Raw genomic sequence first — 23,409 nt, 5'->3', positions numbered from 1 at the left:
GCCCTTTGTAGTTAACCACCTGCTACCTGATGTTAGGAATAAAGAAGTAACTCTGAGTACCAAGTTCACGGTGAAAATCAAACAAGAACACAGATTGCAGCAAATGCCGGACACAGGGAGAGGTTTCTCCACTGTGTTCCCATTGCTCCTTCTTTCCCACCTTTTTGAAGTCCCAAGAGGTTTGGACTCTGCCAAAAAGAGGCAGCAGAGACCACAGTGAAGGGTGGCGACCCTGTGTGTCTGTCCAAGCCCCTTCCACAACTCCAGAGCTGTGGATGCTTTGCCTCCTGCCCACTGATGTCCTGATTTAACTGGCTGGAAGCATGACCCATTCATTGTAATTTTTAAATTATTTCCTAGTTATTCATGGCCAATGTTGTGGACAGTGGCCAGAATGGAATGTGTGAATTACTCATAGTTTTTGTGACTCAAAAAGCCACACCGCCCCCCAACCATGTTAACTGAGTAATTACTACATGACTGGAGACATAATTTATTGATTTCTATGGGCGATTTCACTGAATTCTCAAAGCTCAATGTGTTAAGGACGATCTCCCTCATTTGTCTGCCGAGGGAACGGAGGCCCAGAGGGCTAATTTGTCACCACAAATCCCACAGCCCTCAAGAAACACAACTGTGATCGGAACCTTCGGGACATTTGAGGCCAGGCTGTCATGACACCAGCAACATGCCTAGAAAGGAATCTTAACCTCAGTGGTGTGGCATGGAAGCCACAGGACTGCCCAGATCCTACAGAGTGCTGGGTAACGAAAGGGACATTGGGGGAAGACAGAATAAACATGGCAGGGTCTCAGAGGAAGGCAAGGCTGTCTTGGTGCCTTCCTGTCCATGAGGCACCTCACCACGGATGAGAGGAAAGCCATGAAGAGTGCTGGATAAGAGCCCTGCTTCCTGATGGAAGCATTCACAGATACCAACAAGGCAATATACCAGATCCCACACCCTTGCGGCAGTAAGGAAACCGGGTCCAATTTCAGGACTTTGGGGTATAAAGACAGCAGTATTCTGAGGTGTGTGCACTATGTCTTGGGTGTTCGCTGGACAGTCTGACCATACAGTGGGGCCAGTGGCTGGTTAATCAGAGCATTGTGGAACAAGGCTGTGTGTGTCAACCTCAGGAGGAGAGCAAAAAGCCCCGAGGAAGGCGACACCCAGGGCACAGTTAAGGTAGGAATGCATGAGGGTCAGATCACTCTAGGCCTGGATGGCTATGTCAGGGGGTCATCATTTCCCCTAAGAGCAGAGGGAGGACTGGGGTGGCTAAAACATAACCAATTTATCTTTCTTCTCCTTCCTTCCTTTCTTCCTTTCTTTTTCTTTCTTTCCTTCCTTCTTTTTGCTGCTTTGAGGAAGGGTCTCATTTTGCAATCCACTTATAGCTTGGTAGTCACTATGTAGACTAAACAGGACTCAAATTTGCAGCCCTTCCTGCTACTGCCAGACAAATGCTGGGATTGCACTGGAGAGTTGCACCACAGCCATGCTTGATTCCACTTACAAAATCAGGCTAGGTCCTAAGCCTGAAAACTAGAGAACACACATATAGGGCCGGGACAAGAGGAATTAGCTGGAAAACTGCAGGGAGGGGCAGGGTTCTTGGGAGAATGCAGAAGCGGGGATGTCCCAAGAAGAGAACAAGTTTAGGAGGTTACATGCAGGAGGGCCATCATGCTGTAGGTGATGTAGAAGAGCAAGGGTCCCAGCAGGGGATTTGGAGAGAAAGAGGCAGCAGAATGATCCCTAAACCTCTGGCTTACTGGACACACACTAACGTGCAGAAGGTAGGTAGGGGTCCCACAGGCATCCTTTGGAACAGTATAACCAAAGCATCTCTCCAAGTGGCTGCTTCACACCTGATTCAGCTGCCCCTTTGCAATGGTCAAGGCCTCCCAAGGCAGGTGGCTGGAGTCTTCGCCTCTGCTGGAAGATGGAAACGGGGCCCCGACCGGGGTGGTCTCTGTCATTACTGAAGCACTAGAACTGCTTGTGTGCTGCAGGAGAGGAGGATGGGGTGGGGCGTGGATTAAAGGGCCAGGTCTAAGACCAAAGAAGTCTCCATTAACCTGCCGTGAAGTGTCCGCCTGAGGCTGGCTAAGCAGCTTATTAACTGATAAGAGGAAATCAGGCAGCTGTCAGCTTGGGGAGTCTGCTTGCCAGCAGGCAGGGGGTGTGCAGCTGATAGAGGGGAATGAAGAGCAATCTGCCAGGGAATTTCTAAGGGTCCCTGTATGGGGACAGGCCAAGGATCCCAGGAGCCCTTGGCCTTCTTACAGTCTGTCCTTAAAATGCATAATACATGACAAGCAGCTAAGAGCACATGGCTTGGGAGCCAGAGAGATCAGCTGACCTTTCTTCCAGTGTGTCTCACTTGTGAAAGCCAGGACGAAGATACTGACCTTAGAGGCTCAGTAGAGAGATGCCTGGTTGTTCCACTGAAGGTAATCATTATATAACTAGCCACGACACAGTTGAGCGGCCATACTGACCTAGGTCCTAGATTCCAGATTCTGTCTTATAACCATTGTCTCAGTCAATCAAAGTCTTTAAGATTTTATGAAATAAATCAGGATCTTCGGGCATACCAGGCTTTCTGTTTTTATAGGATAACCTCAGCAGGGAGCAACATCACTCATATTGCTGCCTGGCCACCCACCAAGGAGAGTCATCTGTCTCAAAGAGTGAATCCAGCTGAAGGGATATCACCATGCCTTCTCCTCGGCTCCTGACATGACGGAGGCTTAAGCAGGTTAAGATGGGAAAAAGCAAAGTGATGATCCAGGCAACTAAAGACTACCTGCTGTCTGCCACTGTCAATCACTCTGTTCCAGGATCGTCTGAATACAGGTTAGCATATCATCCTATCTCCATGGGTTCTGAGCAGATTAATGTTTAGCGCAGGTCATGTGGTAACTGTTGGAAACAGATTTTAGAGACTAGCATGATAGTGCTTGCCTCAAGACCCCAAGCAGAAGGATTCACTCAGAACTGTCCAGTAGATCATCAGAGCCTTTTCTGGGGCAACAGTACTTCCATGAAGAAGGAAAGTGCCCTTCAAGAGAAAGAATTAAGCCCCCTCCGCGTGTCCACTGCCTACAGCATCGGGCAGACCCCAGGACTTCCCAGAACCCATCAGCTCAGCCTGAGTATCCCAGGACATGTGCCACCACCAATCCCACAAACATGTGTTCTTCTTTAGCTTGAGGAACTGGAGGGACTTGTGGATGCCTAATGGCCTGAAAACAGAATTTAAAATCATCTTTTCCTAAAGACCAGTGGCAAACAGGACAGAAATAGTACAACTTCCCTCCCTAAGTCTTCATGCGAACCAACTGCTGTACCACTGCTGATTATGCAAGCTCACCACAGTTAGTGACCATAGAAACACAACCGCTAATGGCCAGAAACGCTGGTCAACGTTACCAACCATGCAAGCCAGCCACTGTTACTGGCCATGCAAAGTTGCCACCACGAAATACAATGTGACTGCCCTCCATTACTGATCATGCTAGCTGAGTGTTATTATTGGTCATCCAAGCCAGTCCCCATCACTGACCATGTAAGCCAACCACCAGGACTGGTCATGTACACCCATCACTGTGACTGACCACGCAAGCCAACAACTACCACCAGTCATAGCAACTGATCACCATAATTAGTCATAAAACATTAACAATTTACAAACTCAAGATAAACACATGATTTGGCTTATTCGCCTCGTTGGACTAGATCAATATTAGTCACTGTGCAGAAGTTCTTTATAGTTTAAACTATGTCTAAAAAGTACCAGATATATGGATTAATTAATGAAAGTTATTTATAACAGGGCCCTCCATGTCAAATATAGGTGCTTTTTCTGTGGTTCCTCTACTTGATAGATAACTTGAAAACGAGTTAGCTCAATCTATAACAGGGCTTGTAGGAGTGGCATGTAGGCTAACTCTGACCTGGCACCTGTTTTTTAAATAAAGTTTTATTGGGACGGTCATTCATTTGTATGTTGTTGACAACTCTTTCTATGATAGCCGGGGCACCGAATGGATGTAGCTAAAATCAGAGGGTCAGCAATGTCTAAACCATCTGGCTCTTCATGACAAAGCATGTCAGTCCATAATCTACATCAAAGTTTCCCTAACATCAGTGAGCATCAAGCCACTCTGCATGTTTCTGAAGACAGCACATTCACAGAGCCGACATGGGAGTCTCAGGTTCCTGCACGGCAGCCTAGGAACCCGTATTTGAATCATTCTTCCACCACCACTGGTGACTGAGGACACAGGATGAGATGCCCGTATCGGTTCCATGACCCTCAGTGATACTCCATAAAGGAGCAGGGTGCTCTGGATGAGAGGGGGGGATCAGTGTCCTGAACCAATCAGGAAGCACAGCTGCCATCGGTGTCCTCATGGGATGCAGATCTGTTTCTGTTACTGCTGTTGTTTGTTTGTTTGATTGATGTTGTTTGATTTTTTTAAGGCTCAATATAGAAAACTTGGAAGGGAAAAAAAGCAAATGACATTTTAAAAATATATGTTCGCAATGATGCTACCTAAAGGTAAGTATTGTTTACACTCTGAGCTATAATCCCAGACACTTCCTGTATTTTTCTAAGGTGTACATACAAAAATACTTCCTCTTTATTTTATGATTCCAACGAGGAAATGGGATTCGAGAAATGGCTTGCAGTCTTTCCTAATAGAGAAATGCACTGTAAACATTTTCACATGTCAATAAATATTACTCAACAGTATCATTCCTGGCAAGCAACTGCAAAAATAAAAGGCGGAGGATCTCGACACACTGACATGAAATCGTCTCACAAACATATTGTTAGCAAAGATAACGTGACACCGAGCAACGTGAACACAAGCTTGGATTTGTGTAAAGCAGTGGGGAATCACTTGTGTCTGCACTGATCACCTCTTAAAAAATCCTCACAATAGTGAGGACCTCCACAGCAAGAAGTTAGGAAGAAACTTGAGCTGCTTTCTGCTACATTTTCTTTCACACTAAGGAAGAATTTCTTGTTACATACATGTGTACTATTTCAGAAAAAGAACCGAAAAAAAATCACTTTAAAAATTGATGTCTCAAGCATGGGAGACTGCTCTATAAATAATTGGTCAAGGAAGCCCAGAGGCCACTAAATAGCAAGCGGTTGGCTTTCTATCACAACTAGGTGATAGGACTCTATTGCTGGAGACATCATACACTTTGGTTGCAAGATACAACTTTCTCCCAACTGGCTTGTGCCCGTAATACCAGAAGACATAATGAAGAGAAGAAATGATATCAATGGTTGTACCCAGCACTTGACTGCTTGCTATAACACTAATCTTCAAGGCATGAAGTTATTTGTGTAACAGTGGCATAGCCATTATGGGAGCAGCCATTTTCTGAGTAGATCCAAGAACTCATCTACAGAATTTATGCTTGGTAGTGAAAAATGTCCTTAAAGTTCATGGCTTTTTTTTTAAGAGTCATAGGAGAACCTATTATTGTGTTCTAATGGTCATAGCATCAAACTTTCTTCTTAATATTTATACTTTTACCCATTTATTTTTGTTGTTCTCTGCCTTGGATAGATAAGCGTCTTTTTCTGTGGGGAGGCTAATACAGGGATTCTTAACTGGCTGAACTGCTCATCCCTAAATGAGACATCTATTTTCATACCCTAGGCTCAGGGATATCACAAGAAGACTTCAGGAGCCAGAAGACAGATAGGGACATGGTGAGACACTGTCTTCTGAACATGACATGGCTGTTGCACTCATGACCTCACAGCAGCTGTGTGTGCCTGTACAAGACCTGCACAAGATCACAACAGTCAAAATTCCACCATGGAAAGGGGCGGGACCCATGAGGTCCCAGCTTTAGCTGAAGCATTATTGGCAGCAGATGGCCACTAGAGGAAAAAGCGCTTCTTCTCTTCAGCATGGCCATTGGCGGTTTGCCCATGCTCCAGGTGATAACCCCCCATCCAGGTGTATAGAGGCAGCACTAATTCAATTCAGTGAATTATTCTTTGTTTTGCTTTTGGTTTGGTTTGGTTTGGTTTTTCGAGACAGAGTTTCTCTGTAGCTTTGGAGCCTGTCCTGGAGCTAGCTCTTGTAGACCAGGCTGGCCTTGAATTCACAGAGATCACCTGCCTCTGCTTCCCAAGTGCTGGGATTAAAGGCTTGCGCCACCACCACCCAGCTCAGTGAATTATTCTTAAAGTAAAGAAGTTGCCATGAAGTGGAGAGGAATATATGTTGTGTAAGCTTTGTGGTAGGGTCTGAGGGAGTTATGAGGATAATGAATAAAAAAAATGTATAACCATGTAAAGTTCCCAAAGAATAAATTTAAAGCAGTATATAAAAACATCTGATATCTGGAGGCTGGGAGAGGCTTCAGTGTGTAAAGTGTTCTCTATTTAAACACAGGGACTGAGTCTCTCTCTCTCTCTCTCTCTCTCTCTCTCTCTCTCTCTCTCTCTCTCTCTCTCTCTCTCCAGGCACAGATGCATGTATGTGCCTGTAACCCCAACTTTGGGAAGCAGGGCCACAAGGATCTCTGAGACCTAGCCAAATTGACATACTACCAATGACATACTATAGGCTCAGTGAGAGACCTGTCTCAAAAATAATTAATTAGTTAATTAATTAGTGAAAGGCAAGTCATAGAGGAAGATACCAGCAACTCTTGATTTCTGGCACACACACATACATGACTACATTGTATTATTTACGTAAACAGTAATATACTACAGCATTTGTTTCTCATTAGCTACCTAAGGAACTGTTAGCAAGGTTGTGCCATTATTCACAGTGTGGTAAACCTCTGTGCATGTGAATATGGTCACCTGTTTGTAAACATTACCTTAGGTGAAATTCTCAGAAGTCCAACCCCGGAACTTGGCTTTTATGATGTTTTTCAATAAAACTTGCCAAGTCCCCTTCAAGAATTATTCCCAGCCACACACTCAGCAATAGCGAGCTAAGCGTCCCTTGAGTGGCCCCTGCTTTCTGGCAGCCAGGTACACATCCCAGCGAGGCAAACATTTCCTCCTGCATAGCAAACATGGATGCAAGACAGGTACTGTTGGAGCCGTTTCCACACATCCTGGCTAATCATAGCACTCAAACCCTTCCCACATCCCTTAGAGGCCAGGTCAATGCCAGGGCACCCTTCCCTACATCCCTCCAGGAATCCAAAGCTACCTCGCTGAACTAGATTTATTTGGAAAGATTCACTTTAAAAAGGCAGTTTCTGGAACCTCCCAGGAACCCTCCTCAGGGCTGCATGTCAAGACCGGCTGGCAGGTAGACAGACTTTGACATTCTCTCCCTGCCTGGGAACAGGTTTGCACAGCCAGCCACAATACACAGAGGCCCCTTTGAACTCAAGATGCCTGTCAGGTAGAGAGGTTTGGCATGCGGGATTGATAAGGAAACAATTCCATTCTTTGGCCAGCTATGCAACTCTTATTCCACAGTACATTTGAGGGCAGGCAGGCTTCCAGTGCAAATACCTCCCACCAGAGCGAGAGAACCGAGAGGAGTGAGATCCCTGCCATTACCAAGGACAGCATCTCTGAAGCTGGCAGGATGCCTGGGAAGTCCACCATGGGGCCTCCTCTGCCTGTAAAGCCGTGCCTTGATCCTCTCCGGGCCATGCTTCAGTTCCCAGTAGCCTCCTGTTATGGTTTGAGGGTTAAATGTCCCCCTACAGGTTCTTGTGTTTGGACACCTGGTCCCCAGATGGTGAGGCTGCTTTGAAAGGCTGGGTCACTGGGGGAGGAAAAGGTCTTAGAGCTTGGTACTTCTCTCTCTCTCTCTCTCTCTCTCTCTCTCTCTCTCTCTCTCTCTCTCTCCCCCCCCCCCATATGTACCCATATGTATATATGTCTCTCTGTCTCATCTCTCTAAGTCTCTCTATGCCTGACTTATCTAAGTCTCCCTCTCTTTCTCTGTCTCTCAATCTCTCTGTCTCTGTGTCCCTCCTTCCCTAGTCTATCAACATAAACCGCTTCCACCACTCTGCCTTCCCTGCCCTCACACACTGCCCCTTCAACCTGGGAACTAAAGCAAACCCTCCCTCCCTTAAGCTGCTTTCCTGGGAGATTCTGCCACAGTGGTGAGGAAAATAACTAACACGCCCCAACATCGCCTTCACGGTCAGTTGCAGTAGAGAGAACAGACAGAACAGAAAACTTCCCAGAAGAGCAGTGGATGACCAGCAGCACCAGGGACTCCGTGGTGGGAATGCCAAACTGGCACCTGCCCGTTGGCCTCCTTAAGGTTCTGCTCCCAGCTCCCTCCTCAGGGGAGAATGTCAGTGTTGACTGACTGACCTCACAGTGGTCACGAAGGTCAACAGGAGCGGAGGAGGGAGTTTTGAGCCTAGAAAGCCACTGTAGGTATTGCTTTAGACAATGACTGAAGTATATTTACTTCAAGAAAGTGGAGGCTGTAGAAGTGACTTTTTTTTATACTCCCACAGTCAGTAAAGCTTTGAGGCAGTTTCGCTTTTCTGAAAATGACACACGGGAAGAAAAATGTAAAGCAGAGAAAGGGACCTTAATTCCCAGGTCCCAGGCCTGATGCATTCATTCACCACTGTTTCAGCCCCTGTGACTATGTATGGTCCACAGAAGAGTCTTCTGGAAGCTTACAGAAGCCTGATTCTCATCCCATCCCCACACCTGTTAAGCCAGAATCTGCTTCATAACGAGATGCACAGAATTCTCTAAGATCCGTACCCACATTAAAGGTTGATAGGAACTGGCCATGTTATCATCCAATGTCTCCGTACAGAGAGAGGATGCTGACTCTCAAGCCCTGGCAAACACCAGGATCTCATAAGGAAAAGGCTGCCCCCTTGCTTTCTTCAGCACGGATGGGTTTCTTGTGGGGTGGATCCCAATCATTGGCACATTTAAAAGCTCCAAGCTGGTCAGACCAGCTGAGGTGCGGGCCACCTAGCTGACCTGGAGAACTCCTGACAGATGCAGATGCGTCTTGATTTAAACTATTGCTCCCCATCCTGATCTGCACCGGATGATAAAATTCCCAGTTGTATTTAAAACGGAATGCTCATGCCTGATTTAAATAACCTAGGGACTGACCTAGGTTCTAGTATTTACACAGTTTCACCAAGGTTGTGCAAATGTGTTGCCAAGCCCAAGAACTAATGAGTGAGGGTGGGTTCACCTAAATCCTTGCTCTGAAACTTATCAGGTATCCAGTTGAGCATAAGACTCTCTCTAAGCAGCTTGCTCATCTTTGAGATGGAAATCATAGTCAACTATAAAGAGCTATTATTACAAGATATATTTGGCTGGGGAGACAACTCAGTTCTAGGTATGCAAGAAGGAAAAACCTGTGTCGGCTCATCAGACCCAGCTGAAAAGGCTGAGCAAAGTGGTGTGTGCTTATCATCCGGAAGGCTGAGACAAGCAAATCTCTGGGGCCTGCTGGTCACCCAGCCTAGCCTAATTGAAAGAGTCTGTCTCACAAAGTTAAAAGAACAGGCCGTCGAGAACATCTGAGGTTAACCTCTGGGCTCCACATGCACACAAGTGCACATGCACACACGTAATCACAAACTTAAAGAAACATTTGGCATCCACCACATAGTATGTCATTAATAAATGCTCAATGCCCCCCCCCATATCCTACTGTAATTAGAAGTGAAAATTCATCTGATGTTCCTACTTCTGCCTTTATAAAGAAGCATGGAAATATAATTTCCTTCATAATGATTCAGGAAAGAATAAAGAAGTCTGGACCCGAGCCGTGCAGGAATTTGTATTTAGAGGCACATCGTTGGCCTCACAAGCAGTCTCCACACTCAAAAAAAAAAAACCTGCACTTGGCTTAATATTCTGCTACAGCTGCTTAGAATTTTAATACTTTTTGAACATTTCCCATTGTGCCCCACAAATTAGGTAATTGGTGCTTTGGGGGAGGAAGCCAGTGAATGAATCCCTCTCTGGTTTGTGGGCGCACCATTTATCTGTTGAACAGAATAAAGTGGTAGGCACAATGGAAACTTGATCAGTCTCTCTAAGCATGCTGGGTAGTGAAGGATGGAGAGGATGTCATTAAGTCTTCTGAGAGCAAGAAGCACTGGGACATATCAACTTGGGCCCTCGCTTATGTCCTTTGGAAGATCTGGGCCTGGGAACAGGTGGCAGACACATCTGGATGGTGGAGGTAGAGCCGGACGAAGGAGATGCCTCCTCTTTGCACTGCTCCACCTCCCCATCTTGCTCATCACCATGATGGCTGTATAGCACGAGGGCTGGGGACCAGAAGGAACTTGAGGGAGCATTTTCAGTACTTGGTTTTGAGGTAGGTTTAATTAGCATGTGGGTTTGTTGTTGTTGTTGTTGTTGTTGTTTTCTTAATTCCCTAATCCCAAATTGTGCTTTCCAACCGGCCCTGCTTTTGCTCTATGTATTTTGCTGCCTGCAGCATCTTTGGACATCCTGAAGCTGAGATCACAGGAGACCGGGCTGCATAAACACAGACTTGGACAATGCAGCCACATGACAGTTTTTCATTAGCCAAAGCCAAACACTTCCTCTGGGCAAACTAAACTCCCAAGGTCCACGAGAGTAGATGCACACAGAGAAAGAATGCGTGATGAGAACAGAGGTGGGGCTCTCCTGGAGCAGTTTCTGTCACTTGACTGTACAGGGCCAAAGGCTATCTTGGGTAAAGAACACCATAAGAAAGTCAAGATGGGCAGCCCCCAACCTTTCTGGCTTTCCATTTTGGTACCATGGCCCAATATATTAGTAGGATGGACTACTATGATGAGTATATCACTCATGAATTTGATAACTAACAAAATACAAAATTTTTGGATATTTTAAAAGTAAAAATTAACATGAGGTTGCTTTCAATCCTAGTTCTAAAATTCCCACTTGTTAACACATCTTCTGATGTATTTTTCTTGGGTGTAAAATTATTGTGAGCCCAAGACTTCTGGGAGAGCCAGGTTACACCCACAGACTGAAGACATGTGACCATCATCTGCTACAAGGGCTGGCTGGAGACAAAAGGTTGAGAACTTCTAAACTAAGCTATCAAAAAGCCTGTTAACCCTATGGGAGCCAGGGAGGATGCCACCGATTAGTAAGCACTGCACTGTGATGCCAACATTAAATGAATCTGAGAGGCAACAGCTTCTGAGTGTAGAGCCAAGCATACTGGCTATCCTTGGCACAGCTGAACAGGATACAGTGGCCTGCCAAGAGCAGAGCAGCCAGCAGGTATCCCCAGAGGAAAACATTTTGTATCACACACTCCACATCCAGGGATTTCTCTTCATGCACAAAAGGCGGTACCAGAGAACACTTGGCTCCCAAGTCCCAGAGAGTTAGGCAAGGGAGGAGGGGAGCAGCTAGGCCTCAGTACCACCAGGGATGATGAGGAAGGGACCTCTGGGATGATTCACTGCACACATGAAAAGTCCCCACAAAGGTCAGGTCAGCAAAGGCATGCCAGAAAACAACACACGCCACCCTCCCAACTGTCTTGAAGATCCCAGAACATCACATTCTGGATCTTAGTCCTCAAGCAGAGTAAGGTTTTTGTCTGCAATCTTCTCAGTGATGTCCAGGCAGGAGAAGGAAAAGGACTTGCTATGAACCTAACCTATTTAACTAAGGCAGGTCCACATGCCAAGAGTCATTTAGAAGGTCTCCAAAAGTATCAGAAAACAAGAAAAGAGAATACAGGTTCTCCTCAAGACAATGTAGGGGCCGTGAGAAGACAACTTAAGCAGGAAGGGAAACAGACAGGCACTCAAACTCATGTCCAAAGATTCCCTAATGAAAGGAGGCCCAGGCCCAGAACCCTAAGTACAAGATTCTTGCAGGGGCCAAGATCACCTTCCTCCAGTGCACATGTCAATTTGGAAGAGGATACAGGCCAAGAAGAAAAAAAGAAACACACATTAGAAAGGACTGGGCATGTCACATCACAGCAAGTCAGGAAAGCCAACTCTTTCTTTGCTTTCATTTCTGCTATGTGCAGCTCTTAGTCTCTGATCCCCTGTTAAACAGACTTCACAACAGTTTATATCTTGTGGCAAAGGAAGCAACTGTGAATCCAGGCCATCAGTGATGTGTGCACTCAGGGTCCAGGCCCCCTCTAAAAGCTGTCAGTGTCCCCTGTGTATGGTAAGTCCCCACACTCTCTTCTTACTTCTTAGTCCCCTGTTCTGTGTGAACAACAGTAAACACATGGCCATGGTATCCCATGAGGAACAACATCAAGAGCGCATCAAGCTTAATATTCTAGGACTGCCCCTGCCTGATTCCCACTTCCATCCACCTGGAGAAAACCCTTCTCAGTCCAACACCTCAAGGCCAGGAGAAAAATCAGAAATGACTCCTCCCGAGTCTAATTCCTCCTTGACAGAGTGGTTAAATCGGAGGAATGGCAGCAACACTCTGTGTAACAGCAGCTCCCAAGACTTCTGGCAGTGGTGAGTCCTTCCAAATCAAGACTCTGGCATGATCCTGCCATCCGCTCAGAAGATAGCTACCATCTGCTTATGGGGGAAATGTTAATACTTCCCAATCATAATCAAATAGGCAACCACTTTACTATAAGTACCTATTAACCAACACTAATTGACAATCGAACAGCCCTGTACAACTCTCGTTCACCCACGGACCCATCAGGGGCCCAAGCACACATCTCACTGCTAGGATGAAAAGCAAGCTGGCTGATGAAGCACTTAAGGAATTTACTGGAAGTCCAAGCTGCGTTTCTTTCTCTTTTTTTATTTATTTATTTATTAAATATTTCTGTCTCTTCCCCACCGCCGCCTCCCATTTCCCTCCCCCTCCCCCAATCAAGTCCCCCTCCTTCATCAGCCCAAAGAGCCATCAGGGTTCCCTGCCCTGTGGGAAGTCCAAGGACCACCCACCTCCTGGATAGAGGTACTGCAAGCTGCGTTTCTTAACTCCCCTCTGCCCTCCCTCCTAGCTTCCTTCAGTCCCATATGCTTCAGTGTGTCCAGAAGGAAATAAAAGGAAGGCTTCCAATCCAGGAATCAAAAATAAGACTCTTTCCATTCCTACCTGTCCCCCAAGCCAGGTGTGTCCCAAGTTGACCAGAGTTACCAGCCAGTGGTTTTGAAAGTCATGTTCAAGGAGAATGGCATTCAGAGACAACTAGCTGAGGCACCAAAAGAAACAGGCTGATCTGCTCACCATCTGATTGCATTCCCCAGATCGCCCTAGCTCCTTTGCATTCACCTGGTCCATGAGGAAGTAGAACCAGGTACTCTAGGCAGCTCTGGGCTCTGGGCTCTTACTGCATGACTCCCGTCTCTGTTTCCCCATCTGCACAATGGGAGCATCACCCTAACAAGCCCAAAATCAGCTTCCGGTTCTGTGAAAGCATTCAACAGCTCTCTCTGAGGGAATATCAGGAAGCCAAGAAGTATGGAGTTGACACCCCTAATCATCTCTGATCTTCAAGTGGTCATGAAGTGAAGGCGCCAAAGACCACACAGTTCCTCCTCTTCAAAATGATGTCACCCCATGTGAAAATTCGAGGGCTGTTTTATTATTTCTCAGAGATGTTAGTACCTCATCTGGCTTTCATTCTAAGGAGGATGTGGCCTGCAGATGCCGGGTGTGCTGAGAATGCTCACTTGGAGCAGCTGACACAAAGGAGTCAGGTCATTGGTCTTGCCTTGAGAGGTGGGGAGGCTTGAGGTAGGGTCTTCTCAGCCCAGCTTGCTCTTGCCCAACAACCAGAACAAGTCAGTCCCTTTCCTGAGCTGCAGTTTCTTCAGATGTGGGAACCCAGGCCATATCGTAGTTCCAGTCTTCTAAGATCTAATTTTAAATTATTTCGTGACCATGAGCTTGCCATAAATTTCTAACTCTCTCTCCCAGGCCAGCAAGGACCTAACAGAACATAATTATTGTTAAAACTCCAAAATAATTTTGGACATTTCTGTGCTTCCAATAAACAGCCCCAGGCATGAGCCTCACAGTACTCAACCCTCACCCAGCCAGGCCACCCCGGGATTTGGCAATCAAAGAGTGAAGGCCTTGCACAGTGGGGAGAAAGTTCCTGCAGGGCCATGCTCCAGCAGGAGGTCTGTCTGATTGGTCCCATCCCAGGCCATACAGATACTTCACAGATCAGCCCTGCCAGGCTGAGGCACTATGCTTCATCAGGAGCAGAGAGAAACCCCTGCCGTATGCTCGGCATCATTTAAAAACCTTTAAGATTCCAAAAGAAGATGAGCTCACAATCTCAGGCCAAGGCTTTGATGGATGGGTTAGTTGGAAGTTGCTAAAGAGGGTCCTGAGACATGACACCTTCAGTTCGTGTCTACGAGATCTGGCTAAGATGCGCATCTTCCATAATGTGGGTGTCCACCCAAATCCATGGGCAGTTCTGAGTCACCTGGCAAGTCAGTAGGCAAAAGGCAGGTGAGCTAGAGGGAAAACATGCATTTAAACTAAAACACTAACACGCAGAGTAGCGTGCATTTTTGTGAATGTACTCAAATATACATACAGCATGTTTAAGTGTGCATGTGGGTATTTATAGAGATGTCTATATGTGCAAGTGCATATATATATGTATATATATATATATATTGAACTAGCTACCAACCTCTAACACAATTATCATTTAGGGGAGGAGGCTGTCAATTAAGCCATATATGGGATATGAATTTGTTGGGGGAAGGGTTGGTATTCAGAAACAGCAGAGAGGTGGAAAAAGAAAAGATACAGAGGAAGACTAAGACAGGAGAACTGGCAGGTGCACACTGGGCCAAGGCTAATAGCTACCTGCAAGAACAGGGTCGGAGGTGGTCGTTACAGGGTTTTACTGTATCCGCCGTGTTTAGTCAGCCCTAAAAATAAAACATTCCATGAGAATATAAAAGAAAATGCTAATAGTTTAAATAGTAGGAGAATGTGAATGTTCGTCTATTGGGCCAGCTTTGGCATTCGTCTGCACAACTTATTTCTCAGGAGGTAGTGGAGATCATTTTGATTGCATCTCCATAGCCATGTGCTAGATGGTAAGAATTGTTGTGAGCATCTTCCAATCCTCCCCAACTCCCTAAGACCTCAGATTCCCAAATTAGCCCAGACTAACCCTTTGCAGATTAATAGCCTTGTTTTTTTTTCATGATTAAAACTAATGTAAAGAAGGCCTGTTAGATCACAGAACTTGGAAGGCTAAGGCAAGAAGATTATGAATTCAAAGACTACCTGGACTACATAACAAATTAGAGTCCAGCCTGGGCTACACAACAAATATAGAGTCCAACCTGGGCTACACAATAAATATAGAGTCCAGCCTGGGCTACACAACAAGCCCTTCAAAAAGGAAGCAAATGAAATGTATAAAATGGATGCTGTTCATTTCTAAGTTCAAGCATCCGTCCAACGCAGCGCGAGGCTCCCGGCATGCTGGGCTGAGTGATGGATGGGTTCTGCTGTAAGCTGCTCCCGGCCTGGGAGGACAGACAGACGATATGTGAGGGGGAAAAACATGAGAACGCACTGTGGGCAGTGTGTAATAAGGACATTTTTACTACTGCACACTGTCTGAAACAAAAAGGTTCATGATGGAGTCTTGTGGGGGGCTATAATTTCACACAAGGACATTAAAAGGGGTCTAGAAAGACGAAAGCATCAAGAAAAGAAATAAGAGGGAAATAAAGACATGGAAACCCTTTTTACGCCAGTGTTAGGATACAGATTCCAATGTCCTTAATAACAGTGTGCTATAGGCTCGGACACCAGCCTGAGACTCTAATGGGAAGTTGTGGAGCATTGACTGGGTCGAGCCAAGGAAGTTAGGTCCTTAGCAATATGACTTGAAGTAGATACTGGCATCTCAGCCTCCTCCTGTCTTTCTCTTGGCTTCTATGCCACTATGAGGTGAGTAGGGGCCCTCCTCCATGCACAACCAACCACAGTGACAGACTGAGTGTCAGTGAACTCAAATTCCCCAAAACCATGATCCCAAAACAACCTTCCCTCCAAGATACTGATTGCCTTACGGATTTTGTCACAGCAATGAGATGCTAACTAACACGGCCAATTACCTACACATTACAGCACGCAGCAACCCCATAGCTAAGTAGTAGTGTTCCTAATTTAAGGGAAAAAAGGCTCTGAGGAAATAAATAAGTGTACAGAATCCAAAGAGTAAAATGTGGATTCTCACTCAGATCTGAAATTTCAGGCTGGAAAGAGAGTGAAGAAATGGGGTTTACCTAAGGCAGAATTGGGAGCCTTCTGGTACACATGCTGCTACTTCCCTCACCCCCTCCCCCAGATTTGGACACTCAGTGTGTTAACCTCAACTCAACTGGCTTTAGAATCACCTAGGAGATTGAGGCACCTAGGAGATTTGAAGTGTCAGTAAATATGTTTCAGAGAGAACTGAGGAAGAATAACCCACTTAGAATATGAGTGGCCTCATCCCAGGGATTGAAGATTTGAAAGAGGAAACTGATCTCTCCATCATGGTGAGCCGAGAGGTAAGTACCCCCAGCCACATGTTCCCGCCGCCATGAACTCTATCAGGTCCTCCAACCATGATGAACTTCAAAACATGAATAATAAAAAAAATCTTATTAGCGATCTGATCATAGCAATTAAAATTGATAGTAACTAATATGTTCATTTACAACCAAAGATCAAAATTATTGTGGCAAATGGCATGAGTTTATTGATTCTAAAATGAGATGAAACCTAAATAAAATGGAATATGATCAAGATCAGAGAGATGCAAGATTAATTCTAATAGTCAGTCTTGTGTACACCATCTCTTTCCATTTGCCCCATAGCTTCAAGTTTCTTGACTTTAGAAAAGGAGATGTTTTACTTCTACCTATGGGAACACATCCTCCTTGACATGCCAGGACTAAATAAGGCAGCTCAGCCTGGAAACAGAGATCAGGGGACAGGAGATGCCGAGGACGAGGCACCGCCCTGGATGCTGCCTAATCCATCCGACATGGGACACACTGTTCCAGAAACAGGATGACAATTAATAGGAAAAATCTGCTCTCACACCACTGCCAAGCATGTTTCAGGGTCTCAGCTGCTGGTAGGAAGAACAATAATGCCCCATTCTTCCTTTTGGTCCACATCCTGATGTTTTCTTGTGGAGAATAAGGAAAGATCACACACACACACACACACACACACACACACACACACACACACACACACACACGAAGCATCAATGCACATAGCCAAAGATCCAAGGATCACCCAAGACAGAAGGCTTTGAGATGCTCAGTAGCCATCCCATCTAAACCTGTGGAGCTCTGCTTTGACAAATGGTAAGAGCTGGCAGAAAAAAGTGTCTTCAATCAAAGAGCCTGAGAGTAGTCTGGACCTGTTTGAGCCATTAAAAACCTATTTCCTCCTTGGAAATTACCAGCATATATATTTCTCTTGGTCAAACTATTTCAAATTATCCACAAACACTGGAGGTATCACTCAAAGGTAGAACAATTAGCTACCCTGCGTGAGGTCCCTTGGCTCAACCCTGACTCCCACAAAGCTGGGGGAGGAAGGAAGAAGAGCAGGAAGGAAGGGAAGAAGGAAGAAGAGGAGAAAAGGAATGAAATGGGGTGTGAGGTGGGAAAGAGGGAATGATGAAGAGAGGAAGACGCAGAAGCAAAAGGAAACATGGCTTGCCTCCATCTATTCATCATAGTCATCAAAAGCCAAGAGTTCAGAAGCAGAAGACTCCAGAAAGACCAATCTAGCTGGCTCCACATTTCAACCCTTTGGTCATCTATAAGTGGTTCTATATGCTAGTACTCTTAATTTTTAAGGGAGACCCAGAATCTTGAGACTATAACCAAATCCTTTTACATACAAATACTTGACCCTTGACCATGTAGCCATTCAAACACTCATTTTTGCATATGAATCTATGGACTGCTGCTCCTGTGAACGTCATTCATGTTTTCTGTTGTAATCCCTGAGTCCCAAGGTCAGGACTCCCACCACAAAAACCAACTTCTAGTATCAAAGCCTCAAGTTCATCCTTCTGGGTTTTATAATGTCACCAGCAAACATCAGCATGGATGTTGCTTAAGTAACCTTTAACTCTCCCTCTCCACCCACCTCTGCCAACATCAGCCATGCATAGCAGCCCCAGCTGGGAAGACATCTTGAAAATCAGGTTTCAATTCTAGAACCAGAAGCACCCAGTTTCTTTCAAATCATTGGTCTATATCCGACTCTGAGACCAGGCAGGTAAATGCTAATTCAACCTGTTAACCCTTTTCATGCCAGATACCTCACAGGAGCTTGGGCAGAACACCACATCCCAGCACCCCTTCTGCCCTAATGGGGCCAAGTACTCTGTCATGGAAGTTGGCCAGCAGATTTAGAAACCGTGTTGCTCTTGGCATCCATTCCAGGACTCTGTGCAGAGCTACGTGCTGAGCTACAGCAGCACAGACAACTTTTCAATACCAGAATTCACCACCCTCCATCTCACTGGGCTAAGTCACGACGAGATTTCAAAGACAAGTACAGACAAGAGAAAAAAGAATCATTCACATGTGCCGTCCCTTAGACCACCACTAATGAAAAGAATCGTCATTTGCCTCATAAACAACTTTCTGCTCAAACCTCATCACACAAGTCCATCTGAGCAACCAGCAGTTTTTCATTTCCAGCATCCATATTTGGTTCCCATAGATCCCAACACAGTCTTTGGTCCATAGTTACCCAGAACAGGGTACAGACAGGGGTCTCCACTGGGGCTATGGAGATCCAATGAGCAGAGGCTTCTTCAGAGAGTACACAGAGTGAAACCAGTATCTTTTGATGACAAGGAGCTAGGCTTCTGTTATGGAACTCTTGGAACCAAACAGTGCCATCTTACCCTTCATTCCAAATTTGGACCGGCGACCATACTTGTTGATCATGATGAAGAGAACCACCAGAAGGACGCAGGCAAAGGCAGCAAGGCCGACCGCTATGGATACCTAGTAGGAGCCAAACAGAGACACGGTCAGGAGCCGGGACAGGAAGCCTCCGAGCCTTGGAAGTAATGTGTGTGCCCGCTGAGAACAAACAAGTTTCGACAGAACAGGACCCTCTAACACCTCTGCTACTGAGGTGTGTGTAACCTGAAACCTACATGCCCGGTGCAGCCGTGAGACCTCTGTATGTGGCAATGCCATGTCACGATGTCGAACTATTGGGCAACCCTGGAGTTAAGTCTTTAAAAGTGGTTTGTGAGACCCTAAAAGAACTTTTAAATTTTTATTTAAAAAAATATAAATTAATAAGCTTGATTAAGGGGAAGTTCCCAAGTTCAATACTCTGAGCCCTCTTATCTGGAAGCCATTCTAGAAATGCAATAGCAAGCTGAGAGAAACCTCTGTCTAATGTTTCGACTAGCAAGTAAATTCTCTATCTTTCCACCAAAATCTTTATACAGCAGTCCTACTCAGAGAAGACTAGGAGTTCTGCATCAACAGACTCCTTTCTACGTCTCCCCAGGAAAGCCTCAGATTCTGAGGCAGGCCCGGGAAAATCTATCCAAGGAGAAGCTCTGAGTAATTTGGGGTTTTGTAGATGGTTTGTCCAGTCAGCAGGCCTTGCACGCCTGCTGGGCCTGGCTCGTAGCAGACTGGGAATTTCAAACTGTTCTCTTCCTAGCCCTGGGTCTTGGAGCTGACTCTCAAAGGCTTCTTCAAACAATGAGGCACTCTCATCAAACATGGACGGTTTAAACCATCTCAAAGGGAAGCTCTCCCCACTGCTCCTTTTTTTCCTACCATTGGTACCGCTCCAAGTAAGAGACTATGTGCGGAAGTTAGCACCTCAAATGAAGTCCGAAAATGACTCTACCCTTCAGTATTTTCGTCTAGATTCAGGAAGTAACTCACCCCAAAAGTGTCTTCCTCTGGTTTGTGGGTCACAGTGACAGGGGGGGTGGGGCTCACATCAGACTCTGAAAAGATGACAGGGGAGAGGATGGCGGTTAGCTTATTAGCCAGGAGCCCCGGCTCATGCCTGCTCTGTCCTTGGGAAGCAGGTCCCTAGAATCACCCTCTTAGCTGAGCAGACACCTGACCCCCAGGAACTGAGTGAGCCCCAGCAGAGCTACCTGTCTCATGCTTCAGTGGTAAAATAAATAAATAAATAAATAAATAAATAAATAAATAAATAAATAACACTCGAAAGAATGCAGACCCCTATCCCACCTCCTGGCCTAGCCCAGAGAACACACCACAATCTGGGCAACACACACCCTGAAGCGCAGGACAGGAATGATGAAAACGGTTTAGAATCCAGGCTAGCCCGGGGAGTAGGGAGATTTTAACAGTGGCAGCAGCCGTCACTAACATTGCTATCCCTTGCTTAGGGAGCCTCTTTTGCTCTCCCTTCCTGTCTCATTCCTTCCGCTTTTACTCGAAGGCCTCAGTGAAATCCGGGCTCACATCTTAATGAACAGCCCTCTAGCCATGCCGCTAAGCCTGATTTCAGAACACAGTGGCAGTTGGAACAACATTCAATGGACCAGGAAACGCCACCGAGGGGCATCCTCTGTCTACAGTCACTTCCTTGCAAGAAACAATCCCAGCTCTGACTTCTCTTAAGGGAGACCTGTGGGATTATAAGAGATTTTTATGAACAAGAACAATTGAAGGGGTCACATTTGGAACTTACACGTGTGCCAAAGGGCCGGAATACTCCTAGGTAGGGTTGTTCCACTACCTCTGACCTGAAATTGGGCAGAAGCAGCAATGCTTGCTGCTGCTCCCACCTTGGGGGAGTAATCAAAAAGAAAGCGAAACCCCAACTACTTCAAGGACTGTCCAGCCCTGCCCTCAACTCTATTATGAACTGAGCTTCAGTGGTGCAATTCAAGGATGTGTGAGCCCCTGAGAAACCACAGGTTCTGGCCAAAGGCAGGTGAGAAAGACTGGCAAGTTTACAGGCCCCACATTTTCTCTCTAAGAACAACTGAGATGATCAATGAGGGTCCTAAAAGCTGTTCTTTACCTGCTGCAGACTCTTTTCAGTCAGCTAGAGAGGTTTGCAATATGGTCAAACCTCAGAAAACACCGAGTGGGGCCAAGTGGCTCAGTTGCAGAACACTACCTAGCCCTGTATTTAATCCCATTACAGAACAAGGCGGTTGGTAGTTGTCTAGGAGAAACTGTGGTCCAGGGCAACTGTCCAAGTGGGCCTAGGATTTCTTTCTTTTCGTAATGTACTGACACCCTCAACTGCCAAGGGACAGGGAACATGAACTAGGCAAGAGGGAAATCTGTATCTGACAGTCACCAAACTATCAAGACACAAGTGTTTCAAACCCAAAGCCAAGCACACTTACCAAAGTCAAAGAAATCTGTGCTCTCTGGGGGGAAGAAAAGAATAAAGATGCAATTAACACATATAATAATAACCAAAGATCGGGGGGTTGTATAGGACAGCAACCTACTAGCTGGAACCTCTTCCTCTTAACACAGTCCCCATTCCCATAGTAAGGGACACCTAGGAATCCTTCCTAAGTTGTGCTCTCCAACCAGTGCACGACCTCTGTGGGGGATAGTCCCCACAATGGAGGCTAGACAGATGCAACTCCTGGTCTCAGAGAAGGAAGCCCACCTGCAAGCTAACAACCAAGCTAGTTTCACTGTGAGGCAGAGGACTGAGGCCCTAGCCCCATCCTGTCCACAGCTGTCCCTCTTTCAGGTTCTAGAACACTGGAGCCGGTGCTTCAGAGAAGCTCCAGCCGTGACCCTAGAATAAACTTCTTTCCCTCAGTATGTGTGGGCAAGGCTGACATGTCACTGAGAAGTCTGGGGAATGCCCCACCCCCTAGGATCTTCTTATCATCCATATGGACATGTGTTACCTGAACTCTGACCTATGGAAAGGGCTCTCCCAATGATGGAAGAAAATCCTTAAATGGGTCTTAATTATGAGGCAGGAGCGGTGCTCAGTGCTTCAGGTACTATGTCCTTCAAACTTTTATCATCTCCTAGAAGATGAATAGCCCAGTTATAGAGATGAACTAATTGAATACCATTCATCTAGAAAGCAATTGGAGTTGATTCAAATCTAAGGAAGACTGGGCTCTTCAGCACTCTCCAGCACTGCTCAAACTTGAGCACATGACAGAACGAATCATCGGAAGGTGAGTGGTACATCCTCCACCGAAAGGAAAGAGAACTTCTTCAAGGAATGGACTATTTCATATCTGGGACGGGAAAATTAAAAATGTGCTTTGGGTAGCTTGCAGCACCAGAAAATAATAAAGTGCTTAAAGATACATGGTTCTGAAAAGAGAAAGCAGGCAGTAATGCCTGTCTGAAATTTTTAATAATCTAAGCAAAAAAATAGTAAGAGTCATGGGGTGTTCTAGATTGTACGGTGTTGCTTCACAATCCATAGGACTAAGGTGTAACCCCCGTACTTCAGAATGTCACTGTATTTGGAGATAAGGGGCATACGTGAAAATGAAGCCATTGGGGACCAGATAAGAAGAGATTAGAACACTGATGTGCTCAGAGGCGAGGCCAAGTAAAGACGCAGCAAGGACAGCACCTACAAGCCAAGGAGAGAGGCCTTGGAAGAAAGTTAGCCTGGCAACAGTTGGTCTCAGATTCCCAACCTCCAGCGCTGTGATAAAATGGATTTTCGCTACTTAAGATACCCAGTCTACACCACTTTATCATGGCAAACTTAGACAACAAATGCATGAATTGCAAAAACACCCACAAGTCCCTTAAATACACATCTGTAGAGCTGAGCAAAGGAGTGGGAGAGGCCCTCCTTCACAGTGATTCCAGCTAATAAAGGGAAGGATGGAAACAGAAACCATCCTCATTTGGTAAATGCTATAGTGATAACTGCTTAGGCAAGAATCATCAATAAATGTTGAAACTGCTGTGTGGAAATGCTGTAGGAATTCCTACCGCCAGTAGCCTTTAAGTTACCTGCCCACTTGGGCATGGCCTCTTAAGCTGCGGGATTTGGTTGCTGTTTCCCTTCCAGCAGAGGATTGTGATTTGTGAGTCTACCCCTCAATAAATAACCCTCTATTATTCTCAATTCTGAGCTAGTGTGGGATTTCTTTTAAACGTCCTTCTTCATGGAAAGATGGTGAGAAACAAGCTATGTGTGTCCTTTCGGATCCTTATTCCGATTAACTAAGGGTGAAATAAGTCCCTGTGCAGTGGAGGACTCCGCCGAACAACATCTTGACCAAATGCTAAAGTTGGCCTCACCTCTGATAAGCCATGTTAACATCCTGCATTCTTCAACAGGAGGGACCAAAAAGGGTGGGGAAAGACTCAATGGCATCTGTGGAGGCCAAATGAAAGATAGAAGAAAGTTCTCTGCAATGT

The 23,409-nt window shown here is 45.8% G+C and overlaps 1 protein-coding gene across 3 annotated transcripts in view; it reads right to left on the bottom strand.

The window, feature by feature from the left end:
* Positions 1 to 23,409, bottom strand: part of Ntrk3 (neurotrophic receptor tyrosine kinase 3) — a 367,393-nt gene that overhangs the window by 228,962 nt on the left and 115,022 nt on the right. For all 3 annotated transcript variants that reach the window (XM_050154042.1, XM_050154043.1, XM_050154045.1), the window contains 3 exons: positions 21,390 to 21,413; positions 19,936 to 20,000; positions 18,924 to 19,026 (listed from right to left, as the gene is read on the bottom strand). In XM_050154042.1, coding sequence (XP_050009999.1) covers positions 18,924 to 19,026; positions 19,936 to 20,000; positions 21,390 to 21,413 — 192 coding nt within the window. The remainder of the gene's footprint in view (positions 1 to 18,923; positions 19,027 to 19,935; positions 20,001 to 21,389; positions 21,414 to 23,409) is intronic.

This window comes from Alexandromys fortis, unplaced genomic scaffold, assembly GCF_014885135.2.
Source record: "Alexandromys fortis isolate MF-2015 unplaced genomic scaffold, M_Fortis_MF-2015_v1.1 scaffold_86, whole genome shotgun sequence".
In the NCBI taxonomy this organism is placed as follows: domain Eukaryota; kingdom Metazoa; phylum Chordata; class Mammalia; order Rodentia; family Cricetidae; genus Alexandromys; species Alexandromys fortis.
Note: the sequence above shows the minus strand (reverse complement) of the source record. Positions and strands in the feature narration are given on the sequence as shown.